This window comes from Oncorhynchus masou, chromosome 11, assembly GCF_036934945.1.
Source record: "Oncorhynchus masou masou isolate Uvic2021 chromosome 11, UVic_Omas_1.1, whole genome shotgun sequence".
Classification (NCBI taxonomy): Eukaryota; Metazoa; Chordata; class Actinopteri; order Salmoniformes; family Salmonidae; genus Oncorhynchus; species Oncorhynchus masou.
The window spans coordinates 50,535,230-50,548,467 of record NC_088222.1 but is presented as its reverse complement, the minus strand read 5'-3'; the positions used below and the strand labels follow the sequence as shown (position 1 = coordinate 50,548,467).

Below are 13,238 nucleotides of genomic sequence, written 5' to 3'. Positions count from 1 at the left end.
TCTTACCTAACAACCTTATTCTAAAATAGATTAAATAAAAAATAAAAATCCTCATCAACCTACACAAAAAAACAGGTTTCTAGAAATGTTTTAAAATTTATACAAATAAAAACAGAAATACCTTATTTACATAAGTCTTCAGACCATTTGCTATGAGCCTCGAAATTGAGCTCAGGTCCATCCTGTTTCCATTGATCATCCTTGATGTTTATAGAACTTGGTTCGGTCCACCTGTGGTAAATTCAATTGATTGGACATGATTTGGAAGGGCACACACCTGTCTATATAAAGTTGACAGTGCATGTCACAGCAAAAACCAAGCCATTTGGTCGAGGAATTGTCCGTAGAGCACAGAGACTGGATTGTGTCAAGGCACAGATCTGGGGAAGGGTACCAAAGAAATGTCTACAGCATTGAAGGTCCCCAAGAACACAGTGGCCCCCATCATTTTTAAATGGAAGAAGTTTGGAAAGACCAAGACAGTTCCTAGAGCTGCCTGCCTGGCCAAACTGAGCAATCGGGGGAGAAGGGCCTTAGTCAGGGACGTGACCAATAACCCGATAGTCACTATGACAGCGCTCCAGAGTTTCTCTGGGGAGATGGGAGAACCTTCCAAAAGGACAACTATCTCTGCAGCACTCAACCAAACCAGGCCTTTATGGTAGAGTGGCCAGACAGAAGCCACTCCTCAAAAAAGGTACATGACAACCCACTTAGAGTTTTCCAAAAGGCACCTAAAGGACTCTCAGACCATGAGAAACAAGATTCTCTGGTCTGATGAAACCAAGATTAAACTCTTTGGCCTGAATGCCAAGCGTCACGTCTGGAGGAAACCTGGCACCATCCCTACAGTGAAGCATGGTTGTGGCAACATAATTCCGCGGGGACGTTTTTCAGTGGTAGGGACTGGTAGACTAGTCAGGATTAAGGGAAAGATGAACAGAGCAAAGTACAGAGAGATCCTTGATGAAAACCTACCAGAGAGCGCTCAGGACTGGGGTGAAGGTTCACCTTCCAACAGGACAACGACCTTAAGCACACAGCCAAGACAACGCAGGATTGGCTTCGGGACAAGTCTCTGAATGTCCTTGAGTTGCCCAGCCAAAGCCAGGACTTGAACCCCTTCTAACATGGAGAGGTCTGGAGACACCTGAAAATAGCTTGAGAGGATCTGCAGAGAAGAATGGGAGCAACTCCACAAATGCAGGAATGCGAAGCTTTTGGTATCATACCCAAGAAGACTCGAGGGTCTAATCGCTGCCAAAGGTACTTCATCAAAGTAATGAGTAAAGGGTCTGAATAATTAAGTAAATGTGATAGTTTTTTATTTTTAATACATTTGCAAAAATGTTGAAAAAGTTGTTTTTGCCTCGTCATTATGGGGTATTGTGTGTAGATTGATGAGGAAAATGAACAATTTAATCCATTTTAGAATAAGGCTGTAACGCAACAAAACGTGTATTAAGTCAACGGGTCCAAATACTTTCCGAATGCATTGTATGTCTGGTTTCGCAAACAATGTAAAGTATGTTTGGATAGGTGTCCTCTAGAGCCAAGCGTGTTCATTTTTAATTAGAGGGTATCCTGCTATTGACACACTTGTTGAATTATACAAGAGAACGTAACAACAACAGTCATTAATGAGGCAGTCTAGACAGCGCAGGTGAGTGCATGTAGGTTAGACAGAGGAAGTGTTTGGTGGATGCACCCCTGTTCTATGGATGCAGACCTGTGGCAAAATTTGAGATTGTGTTTTTCTTTTTACATTGGATAAAAGTAGTGACTCAGAGCAGCAAGAAAATGGTATATCATACACTACAGTTGAGGCACAATGGGAAAGTATTTCTGCTTTGAAAGTTGATAAGCTTGTAACCTCACTTTTGAGAAAATGTTTTGGTAAACCTACTGTAAACCTAGCTCTTTGTCTATACCCATTTAGCATTGTTCAAACCCTCTTAAGCCTTAGCCCCACCCATCTCTATAAGCATTCACATGTGAGGCCATGTACTAAACAACCAAAGTCTAAAGGCTGGTTTATACTACGGGTGCATTTGTAAATTCAATCTGGAGTGCAACCTGGGCGTTCGTAAAATTCAGAGCGTTTCGCTCTTGGAGCGTTCATACTGGACGCTCTGGCCGTGGAGTAGGGTTGATCCGAGCCTTCTGACCTAACAACAGCAGTCAAGCTCCCAAGCTAACTGGCTAACATTGTCTAGCTTGCTAGCTACAGTACTTCCAGACATATGAGAGAACACAGCTCACTCACCCTAGCAGAGCTGGTAAGGCTGTTTTTATGTTATCCAGAGCATTGGTGACTGCAACTATGTTACTGGCAACAATTTATTCACGCTTTTTATGCCGGTGTTTACTGACACCGGCCATATTCAATGGGTTGTTGAGTGTTCGTAAATCCGTCAGTTATTCTGCGATCTGGCACACTCAGGCGAGAGTGCTCTGAAATCGGAGTAGATAGCCAGGCAAATGTTTTATGTGCAATAATTTAGTTAATAGCTGATGGATTATAAAAAGGAATCCATTGTCCAACTGTTGCATTTATTACAATTGTTTCTAAAACCTTTTAACAATTTTGATGACCGTTGCTACTAACACATTCACAAAGACATTATCCAGTAAAAGCAAATAATGTGAAGTGCATTTTTTAAATTTAGGATGACAACTTGATCAAGTGCACAAATCATTAGAATCATTGCAGTTATAACGCTTTTGGGTTTTGTGCATAAATACATTTCTTAATTAACTCTCCTAGCGAAGTGATAATAGACCCATATTCCAAGCAGGAATTAAAATGGGATTTAAAGCCAAATTAGATGATGAATGATCAAATCACAAATTCATGCAAAGGAGGGCACAGGAGAGACTGTTGGTGTTTAATATTGCATATCAGGTCAAATCAGATTTCCAGTACAGTGATCGAGGGACATTAGTCAAGTAGAAGCATTATTAAAGGTGGGTTTTATTTACCATCTGTGTTTTGTCGTGCTCTCCATCCTTCACCATAGCGACATCAACCATAGAATGGGGGAAGAAAGACAAATAACAGATATAACATCTTATTGCTTAAAGTACACCTAAGTATTACAAATGCATTTTTACAAATGGTAAATATATTTTTCACTTGGTCATTTACACCAGTAAACGTTAAGTTGAATAATGTATACAATATGTTGAGATTATCCTTGAAATAAAAAAAATCATGCTCAAATATTGAATTTCACTATCTGATATTTATATTTAAACTGAAGGTTTTAATTTGACAAATGGATAGTCATTTATTAAATTATTTTGAATACAATTAACACATTCACATATGCACTTTCATGGGAATGAAATGGTTGTTAAACTATAGTGTAAATACACCTACAGTAACATAAATACAAATACTCAGATGGCCATGAACAATGACAATAGGGGTAACAATAGCATTGCTGCCCACTTCAAATATTCAGAACAGTTCAATGGACTTCAAAAGGGATTGTAGTGACTGGTACATTGGGAGTGACTGTGGTAGTGAGTTTGGAATAACAATGTAGGCTACGTTAAAGCTGCAACATGTAACTTTCTGAGCGACCTGATCAAATTCACAGAAATATTAGTTATAGATCTGTCACTAAGCAGCGGTAGATCGGTTCTGTGTGCGCCATTTCTATGCTTCCCGTTCTTAAGTTTTGTTTTTGTGTCTTTTACTTTTGGATTTGTACACCAGCTTCTTTTTTAGTAGAGAGCGATGGCTAACAAATACATTTTTGATTATTAAAAAATTATTTATGTGGTTTTCATGGTACAATGACTTTCCACACATGCACCATACTTGCTTGTTTTGGCACAAATTTAGGCAAACTATTAGAATTGTAGCAACCACGAAATGGCAGAGCGATATATGCATAATGCAACTTTAAGATACCGTAATTTCTGGACTATTAAGCGCACCTGAATATAAACCACACACACTGAATTGTTAAAAAATATGTATTTTGTACATAAATAAGCCGCACATGTCTATAAACCACAGGTGCCTACCGGTACATTGAAACAAATGAACTTTACACAGCCTTTAAACGAAACACAGCTTGTAACAAAAATAAATAGGCTTTAACGAAACACGGTTTGTTACAAAATAAATAGGCTTTAACGAAACACGGCTTGTATCAAAAATTAAACAGTGGCCTACCAAGAAAGTCATTGGTCACTATCTTCCTCCTCCTGTGCACTGAAACCACTGAAGTCATCTCCTTCGGTGTTGGAGTTGAATAGCCTCAAAATTGCTTCATCCGATGTTGGATCGTTTTCATTGTCGCTCTCGTCACTTTCATCCGGAGGCAAATTCCCCGCTGAGCTCATGCTGCCCGATTCAACACGCAGCAGTCCAGCCTTTCGAAACCCATTGATGATAGTGGATTTTTTGACAATGCTCCACACTGTCAGGACCCACTGGCAGACTTGACCATAAGTTGCTCTTCGCATGCAGCCCGTTTTAGTGAAGGATTTCTCCCCACTTGTCATCCAAGCCTCCCACTGAACAAGGAGCGCCACCTTAAATGCACGATTTACACTGATGTCGAGTGGCTGCAAATACTTTGGGCCATCTGCATTTCTTCCCTCTGAAAGTCTTTGTTGTCTTTTCGCACTGAGTCAGTTCCTCACGCTGCTGTTTCCAACGTCTTATCAACGACTCATTAAGGTCAAGCTCCCGTGCAGCAGCTCTATTTCCTTTTCCAACAGCCAGATCGATCGCCTTCAACTTGAAAGCTGCATCATATGCATTTCTCCGTGTCTTCGCCATGATGAGGGTGACAAAATTACTACCGTAATCAGAATGATGGGAAGTTGGAGCGCGCTCAGTTTTGGCGGCATGAATCTTGTGAAAGTGGGAAAAATCCATAAATTAGCCGCGTCATTGTAAAAACCGCGAGGTTCAAAGCGTGGGAATAAAGTAGCGGTTTAATAGTCCGGAAATTACGGTACATTAAAAAAAAAATAAACTGTTATACAATAGGATACAAGTCAAACACACATATTTACAGTTTCACTCGATTACCCCTTAACCGTTGATCAAATTGTTCAGTGGTTAGATTTTTTTAGTAGATAGCGATGGCTAAGAAAATAGCCAATTAATTTGCTGACCAGAACGCTCGCGCACATTGTGATTTGTACACCCACACCCACACCAGCCGCGATCAGGACACGAATGTTGAAATATCAAAACGAACTCTAAACCAACTATATTCAATTGGGACAGGTTGAAAAGCATTAAACATTTATTGCAATTTAGCTAGCTAGCTTGCTGTTGCTAGCTAATTTGTCCTGGAATATAACATTGGGTTTTTATTTTACCGGAAATGCACAAGGTCCTCTATTCTGACAATTAATCCACAGATAAAAGGGCAAAAGTTAGTTTTGTAGTAATCACTCCTCCTTCAGGCTTCTTCTTCGGACTTTATATGGCAGTTGTCAACCAACTTTAAGGTGCATTACCACTAACAACTGGACTGGAATGTGGACCTCAGTTCATTTTTCAAATCATCCACGTGGGTATATGTTCCTAAAAACCAGTGAGGAGATGGGAGAGGCGGGACTTGCAGCACGTAAAAGTCACAAATATAACCAAGTTCTATTTTGGCTACGCAGACGCTTGTTGACGCGAGTGAGCAGCGTGGGTGCAATGATTGAATAACATGTATGTGTAGGAACGCGAACGCAAGCGAAGCGAGCGGTGTGGTCAGCATGTAAGAGTCCAACTAACTCCAGACACTGGTCTGAATGACAAGGCAACTTCCTTGAGTGGAAATGCTTAGTTTGGCAGGAAGTGCCTAAGCTATATAAACAAAACAAAAACACGGTGAGGGAGCAGCATTGTGTGTGTTTACCTCCTGCAAAGCACACGTCCTTATCATCTAGCTCCATGTGCCGCAACAGCCACACTTCACTCACTCCTATAGCCCTTTTAAACTAATGTAAAGATTAAACTAATGTAAAGACCTTTTTTCTAAAACAGTAATTATGCAAAATACAAACTCAAGATCATGTCAAGATAACCCCTTGAAGATGTAAAGCAAGACACACAACGCCACAGCATCTCTCGCATATGGAACAAGTAAGCAGATCATGTAATTCTAATGACCAACAGTAGTTTGGACAGGCTGTTCTGAGGTACAGGACGCAAACAATCCATTCTAGTGTTGCATACAGTGCTTACAGAAAGAATTCAGACCTCTTGACTTTTACCACTTTGTTATGTTACTGCCTTATTACAAATATATATTTAATTCTCATCAATCTACACACAATACCCCATAATGACATTTTTGCAAATGTATAAAAAAGAAGAAATATCACATTTACTTAAGTATTAAGACCCTTTACTCAGTACTTTGTTGAAGCCAGTTTGGCAGCAATTACAGCCTTGAGTCTTCTTGGGTATGACACTACATGCTTGGCACACCAGTATTTGGAGAGTTTATCCCATTCTTCTCTGCATATCCTCTTAAGCTCTGTCAGGTTGGATGGGGATCGTTGCTGCACAGCTATTTTCAAGTCTCCCCAGAGATGTTAGATGGGGTTCAAGTACAAGCTCTGGCTGGGCCACTTAAAGACATTCAGAGACTTGTCCCGAAGCCAATCTTGCGTTGTCTTGGATGTGTGCTTAGGGTTGTTGTCCTGTTGGAAGGTGAACTTTGCCCCAGACTGAGGTCCTGAGCGCTCAGGAGCACGTTTTCATCAAGGATCTCTCTACTTTGCTCTGTTCATATTTCTGCTCAATTCTGACTAGTCTACCAGCCCCTGCAACTGAAAAACACCACTACAGCAATATGCTGCCACCACCATGCTTCACTGTAGGGATGGTTCCAGGTTTCCTCCAGACGTGACGCTTGGCATTCAGGCTAAAGAGTTCAATCTTGGTTTCATCAGACCAGAGAATCTTGTTTCTCATGGTCAGAGTCTTTTAGGTACCTTTTGGCAAACTCCAAGCAGGCTGGAGTCTGACTGGTGGAGTGCTGCAGAGATGGTTGTCCTTCTGGAAGTTTCTCCCATCTCCACAGAGGAACGCTGGCGCTCTGTCAAAGTGACCATCGGGTTCTTGATCACTTCCCTAACCCTAACTTCCCCAACTCTAGGAAGAGTCTTTGTGGTTCCAAACTTCTTCCATCTGATGGAAGCCACTGTGTTCTTGGGGACCTTCAATGCTGCAGACATTTTTTGGTACCCTTCCCCAGATCTATGCCTTGACACAATCATGTCCCGGAGCTCTACGGACAATTCCTTTGACCTCATTGTATTTAACCTTTATTTAACTAGGCAAGTCAGTTATGAACAAATTCTTATTTACAATGAAGGCAAACCTATCAAAATGCAGTGTTAAGGTTTTACATCACTCAGTATGGAATAGATGTTACAGAATATAATGCAATTTAAACCGGTACTTTAGACAACTGCCTTTGTATTGGGAAATGTTTATACTCTTTTGTGTTATAGAATTTGTAAAATAGATTGCCATGTTGGCAGTTTGATTTTGTTCTTTTGTACAATTGTACAGCCAAACCTGGTACAATTGTGCACCGCCCTATTGGACTCCAAATCACGGCCGGATGTGATGCAGCCTGGATTCGAACCAGGGACTGCAGTAACGCCTCTGGCACTGAGATCAATTTAATTTACCACAGGTGGACTCCAATCAAGTTGTAGGAATATATCAAGGATGATCAATGGAAACAGGATGCACCAGAGCTCAATTTCGAGTCTCATAGCAAAGGGACTGAATACTTAAGTAAATAAGGTATTTCAGTTTGACATTATTAATAAATTAGCAAACATTTCTACAAAACTGTTTTTGCTTTGTCATTATGGGGTATTGTTTGAAGATTGATGAGGAAAAAAACAATTGAATCCATTTTAGAATAAGGCTGTAATGTAACTAAATGTGGAAAAGGTCAAGGGAAGGGAAAGGGGGATACCTAGTCAGTTGGACAAATGAATGCATCCAACTGAAATGTGTCATCCGCATTTAACCAAATCCCTCAATCAGGTTTGAATACTTTCCGAATGCACAATATATGAACATTATGGGTTGGAAACAAAAATAGCAACACAGACACCACAGCCTTATGGAACACCATGAGACACTTGCCTACCCCTCGCTGGTGTAATACTGAAGGCAACCTTTTCTGATTATTGTGTGAACCTAAAATGTTTCTCCTCCTAATCTTAAAAAAATGTAAGGACATTTGTTCAATAAAATATTATACTCAAATGAATTTTGAATAAAGAACCAATTGGTATGCTTTTGTTCTAGTATCTAGGCTATCCTATAGGTAAGGAAAACACTTAGAGTGTCCACATGTTGTGTCAACGAAAGGATATATAAGTGTACTACTGCAGAACTCAATGTACATATCACCACGATAGATTCGCCTTTATGTATGTTCTACTATAGTAGGTCAACGAAGGGTAGGACTGTGCATGGATGGAGTTGTGTGCGTGAGTGTTTAGTATGTCACCAACCTTCAACGGCCCTCTTGAAGAACACCTTGCAGCTTCCGCAGGTGAGGACTCCATAGTGGCAGCCAGAAGCCTCGTCAGAACACACCAGGCAGATCTTATGGGTTGGACCGCTGTGCTTGGCAGGGGCTGAAGATGTGGAGCTGCTGGCCTCGGGTCTGGCCGTTGGACTGTAACACAACAAATACAACACAGAGGTCAATATATCACATCAATTCAAAATGTATTTATACATTTTTCAACAGCATTTATTTTGCTTTTATCACAGATGAATATCGCTCTGATCCAGACAGCTTAAGGCTAGAATCTTGCCTCGGGTCAGTTCACCGCAGTTGAACCTCCCCAAAAAATAATCTGTCGGGTGGTATGAAAACATTATTGCTGTTCAGAACAATTATATTGCTGGTCAAAACGTTTCAAAACAAAATTTGTTTTAGTCAGGAGCTTCTTATGTTGAATTGTGTTGGAAATTCCATTAGGCTATGTGAGCGGTGAGGCAGACCTACCCTAGGCTACCAGCCACACAGCGAGAGAGTGGAGCAGGGAACTGTCCATTAGTAGCCTATTTGTGTGGTGCTGGAACATTCATAATTTGTTGCTGCACATGGAAGAGCTTTGTTCTCCTCTGCAACGTGACAATATGTCGCCAAGTTTGTTTTCCCTGACTCCTAGCTCATGCGAAAATGGCGAACATAACAGTTTGGAGTCATTGTGGACAAGGATGACAACAACCTGGTAGATGGATACACAGCCTGCAAAAATGCAAACAGGTATTTGTTTGCAATAATTCAGTTAATTATCAGTTTGGTCGGTGAGGGGCGGGTGCAGCTCCAAAAAACGGATCCGTGCAGAGTAACTTTTAGGTAACTCCTGAGAGATTATTGAATATCTCTGCAAAAACAAATCCAATCATTTTTTTTATCACATACACCGAATACAACTAGTGTAGATTTTACAGTGAAATGCTTGCTTATGAACCTTTCCCAAAAATGCAGAGTTTAAAAATAACAAATAATGTAATTGTAACTGACAAGAGGAATACATTAAAATACACAAGAATGGAGCTATATACAGGGCTCAATGTGCAGAGGTACAAGATATTTGAGGTAGATATCTACGTAAAGGCAGGCTAAAGTGACTAGGTATTTAGATAGATAATAATACAAGTCAAATAAAGAACAGAGTAGCAGCAGCAAATGATGAGTGCAAAAGTGTGTGTGTGTGTGTGTGTGTGTGTGTGAAAACTCGCACATGCGTATGTGAATGTGTGATGGTTTTGTGTGGGCGTGACAGTGTAGTGTGGGTGTATACAGTGCATTCGGAGCCTGTTGGTAAGAGGGACGATGCTCCGGTAGCAGAGTGAAAGGTAGTAGAGTGAACAGGTTTGGGAGTCTGGCAGTTTTTCAGGAACTCGTAGGCCAATACAGTAATAAGGCTATAACTTTCAGGCTATAGGCTATAAGGCTATGAAGTCAAAATACATAAAGCTGACAAAAAATAAAAGTAGAAAATAAACAATTCTGGTTCTTTCAATTGCATTCAATTCTCTACTCAGCCTTTTCTATATGTCTTTAACTACTCATTTTTCTTTTTCTTTTTTTTTTTGCAATTCCGCATTACATATGGTGGTGACATACAGTTGACATACAGTTGAAGTCGAAAGTTTACATACACCTTAGCCAAATACATTTAAACTCAGTATTTCACAATTCCTGACATTTAATCCAAGTAAAAATTCCCCGTCTTAAAACAACTTCATATGGCTGCAGGGGCAGTATTGAGTAGCTTGGATGAAAAGGTGCCCATAGAAAACGGCCAGATCCTCAGTCTCAGATGCTAATGTATGCATATTATTATTAGTATTGGATAGAAAACACTCTAAAGTTTCCAAAACTGTCAAAATATTGTCTGTGAGTATATCAGATCTGATATTGCAGGCGAAACCCTGAGGAAAATCAAAACAGGAAGTGGCTTCTATTTTGAAAACTCCATGTTCCATAGCCTCCCGTTGCTGGATTTAAAGGGATATGAACCAGATTCCTTTTCCTATCGCTTCCTCAAGGTGTCAACAGTCTTCAAACATAGTTTCAGGCTTTTATTTTGAAAAATGAGCCAGAACGATCACATTGCGTCAAGAGGTCACATGAGTTTTGCTCACGCAGCAGAGTTTCGACAGCCATTGTTTTCCCCTCTCCTACTGTGAAAGACATTTGCGGTTGATATATTATCGATTATATATATTTAAAACAACCTGAGGATTGATTATAAAAAACGTTTGACATGTTTCTGTGGACATTATGGAAACTATTTGGAATTTTCGTCTGCGTTGTCGTGACCGCTCTCCCCTGTGGATTTCTGAACATACCTCCGTTTGTTTGTCGCGTTATTTTGGACATAAAAATAATCTTTATGGAACAAAAAGGAACATTTGTTGTGTAACTGGGAGTCTCGTGAGTTAAAACATCCGAAGATTATCAAAAGGTAAGCGATTAATTTGGTTTGATTTTCTGATTTTCGTGACCAAGCTTCCTGATGCTAAGTGTACTTAATGTTTTGTCGTGCGATCGATAAACTTACACAAACGCTTGGATTGCTTTCGCTGGCTGTAAAGCATAATTTCAAGATCTGACACGACAGGTGGATTAACAAAAGGATAAACTGTGTTTTCCTATATTGCACTTGGGATTGTAGTAATATTTATTGAATGTAGCGCTATGCTATTCAGTGGTTGTAGATGACACTTATCCCGATAGGGGGATTGCAGCCAAAACAAGTTAAATCAGTTAAGATCACCACTTTATTTTAAGATTGTGAAATGTCAGAATAATAGTAGAGAGAATGATTTATTTCAGCTTTTATTTCTTTCATCACATTCCCAGTGGGTCAGAAGTTTACATACACTCAATTAGTAGTTGGTTGCATTGCCTTTAAATTGTTTACTTGGGTCAAACGTTTTGGGTAGCCTTCCACAAGCTTCCCACAATAAGTTGGATACAGTTTGGAAAACTCCTCCTGACAGAGCTGGTGTACATTACATTACATTTAAGTCATTTGGCAGACGCTCTTATCCAGAGCGACTTACAAATTGGTGAATTCACCTTATGACATCCAGTGGAACTGAGTCAGGATTGTAGGCCTCCTTGCTCGCACACGTTTTTTCAGTTCTGCCCACACATTTTTACATGGGATTGAGGTCAGGGCGTTGTGATGGCCACTCCAATACCTTGACTTTGTTGTCCTTAAGCCATTTTGCCACAATTCTGGAGGTATGCTTGGGGTCATTGTCCATTTGGCAGACCCATTTACGACCCAGCTTTAACTTCCTGTCTTGAGATGTTGCATCAATATATCCACAATTTTCCTACCTCATGATGCCATCTATTTTGTGAAGTACACCAGACAATCCTGCAGCAAAGCACCCCCACAACATGATGCGGCCACCCCTGTGCTTCACGGTTGGGATGGTGTTCTTCGGCTTGCAAGCCTCCTCCTTTTCCCTCCAAACATAATGGTCATTATGGCCGAACAGTTCTATTTTTGTTTCATCAGACCAGAGGATATTTCTCCAAAAAAGTACAATATCTTTGTCCCCATGTGTCCCAATACTTTTGTACCGGTTTCCTCCAGCATCTTCACAAGGTCCTTTGCTCTTGTTCTGGGATTGATTTGGACTTTTCACACCAAAGTACGTTCATCTCTAAGAGACAGAACGCGTCTCCTTCCTGTGCGGTATGATGACCGCGTGGTCCCATGATGTTTATACTGACGTAATATTGTTTGTACAGATGAACGTGGAAATTGCTCCCAAGGATGATCCAGACTTGTGGAAGTCTACAATTTCTTTCTGAGGTCTTGGCTGATTTCTTTTGACTTTCCCATGATGTCAAGCAAAGAAGCACTGAGTTTGAAGGTAGGCATTGAAATACATCCACAGGTAAACCTCCAATAGGCTAATTGACATCATTTGAGTCTATCAGAAGCTTCTAAAGCCATGACATAATTTTCTGACATTTTCCAAGCTGTTTAAAAGGCACAGTCAACTTAGTGTATGTAAACTTCTGACCCAATGGAATTGTGATACAGTGAATTATAAGTTAAATAATCTGTCTGTAAACAATTGTTGGAAAAATGATGTGTCAGGCACAAAGTAGATGTCCTAACCGACTTGCCAAAACTATAGTTTGTTTACAAGAAATTCGTGTAGTGGTTGAAAAACAAGTTAACGACTCCAACCTAACTGTATGTGAACTTCCGACTTCAAATGTATATACCATTTCCAGCCTTTCATAATAAAATAAATTAGACTGCACACAATGCCCACAATTCTTCATTATCATTACACTATTGTTCTAAATTCAATCATTCAGTGCATTGAAGTCACATGCACCATTATCCGTTTCGATCTTGCTTGTATAGCACATTCATCCATTGACGACAGAATAGCATATTTTTATTTGACCTTTATTATGTTACTAGTTTTTGCTTTAGTAGCCAGTGCAATGCTGCCATGTGAGTGTTCATATGCTGAATGCATGGACAGCACAGAAATTATTGGGAAAAGTGCAATTTTGGAAATAGAGCTGTAGCTCTTGAATTTTGAGAATTATTTGACAAAGGTGTCATAGAAACTTCAGTATATGCCCTTTCTAATACTATACAAATATCTACATGTTTTACCTGCATGTGACTGAAGGAGGATTGGATAAAGTGACGCTCCTTTCCCT

The 13,238-nt window shown here is 40.1% G+C and overlaps 1 protein-coding gene across 3 annotated transcripts in view; it reads right to left on the bottom strand.

The window, feature by feature from the left end:
- Window positions 1-13,238, bottom strand: part of LOC135548802 (glucocorticoid receptor-like) — a 95,928-nt gene that overhangs the window by 20,672 nt on the left and 62,018 nt on the right. For 2 of the 3 annotated variants that reach the window (XM_064978734.1, XM_064978735.1), the window contains 2 exons: window positions 8,518-8,684; window positions 2,983-3,009 (listed from right to left, as the gene is read on the bottom strand). In XM_064978734.1, the coding sequence (XP_064834806.1) occupies window positions 2,983-3,009; window positions 8,518-8,684 (194 nt within the window). The remainder of the gene's footprint in view (window positions 1-2,982; window positions 3,010-8,517; window positions 8,685-13,238) is intronic. The other variant, XM_064978736.1, reaches the window with a different exon arrangement.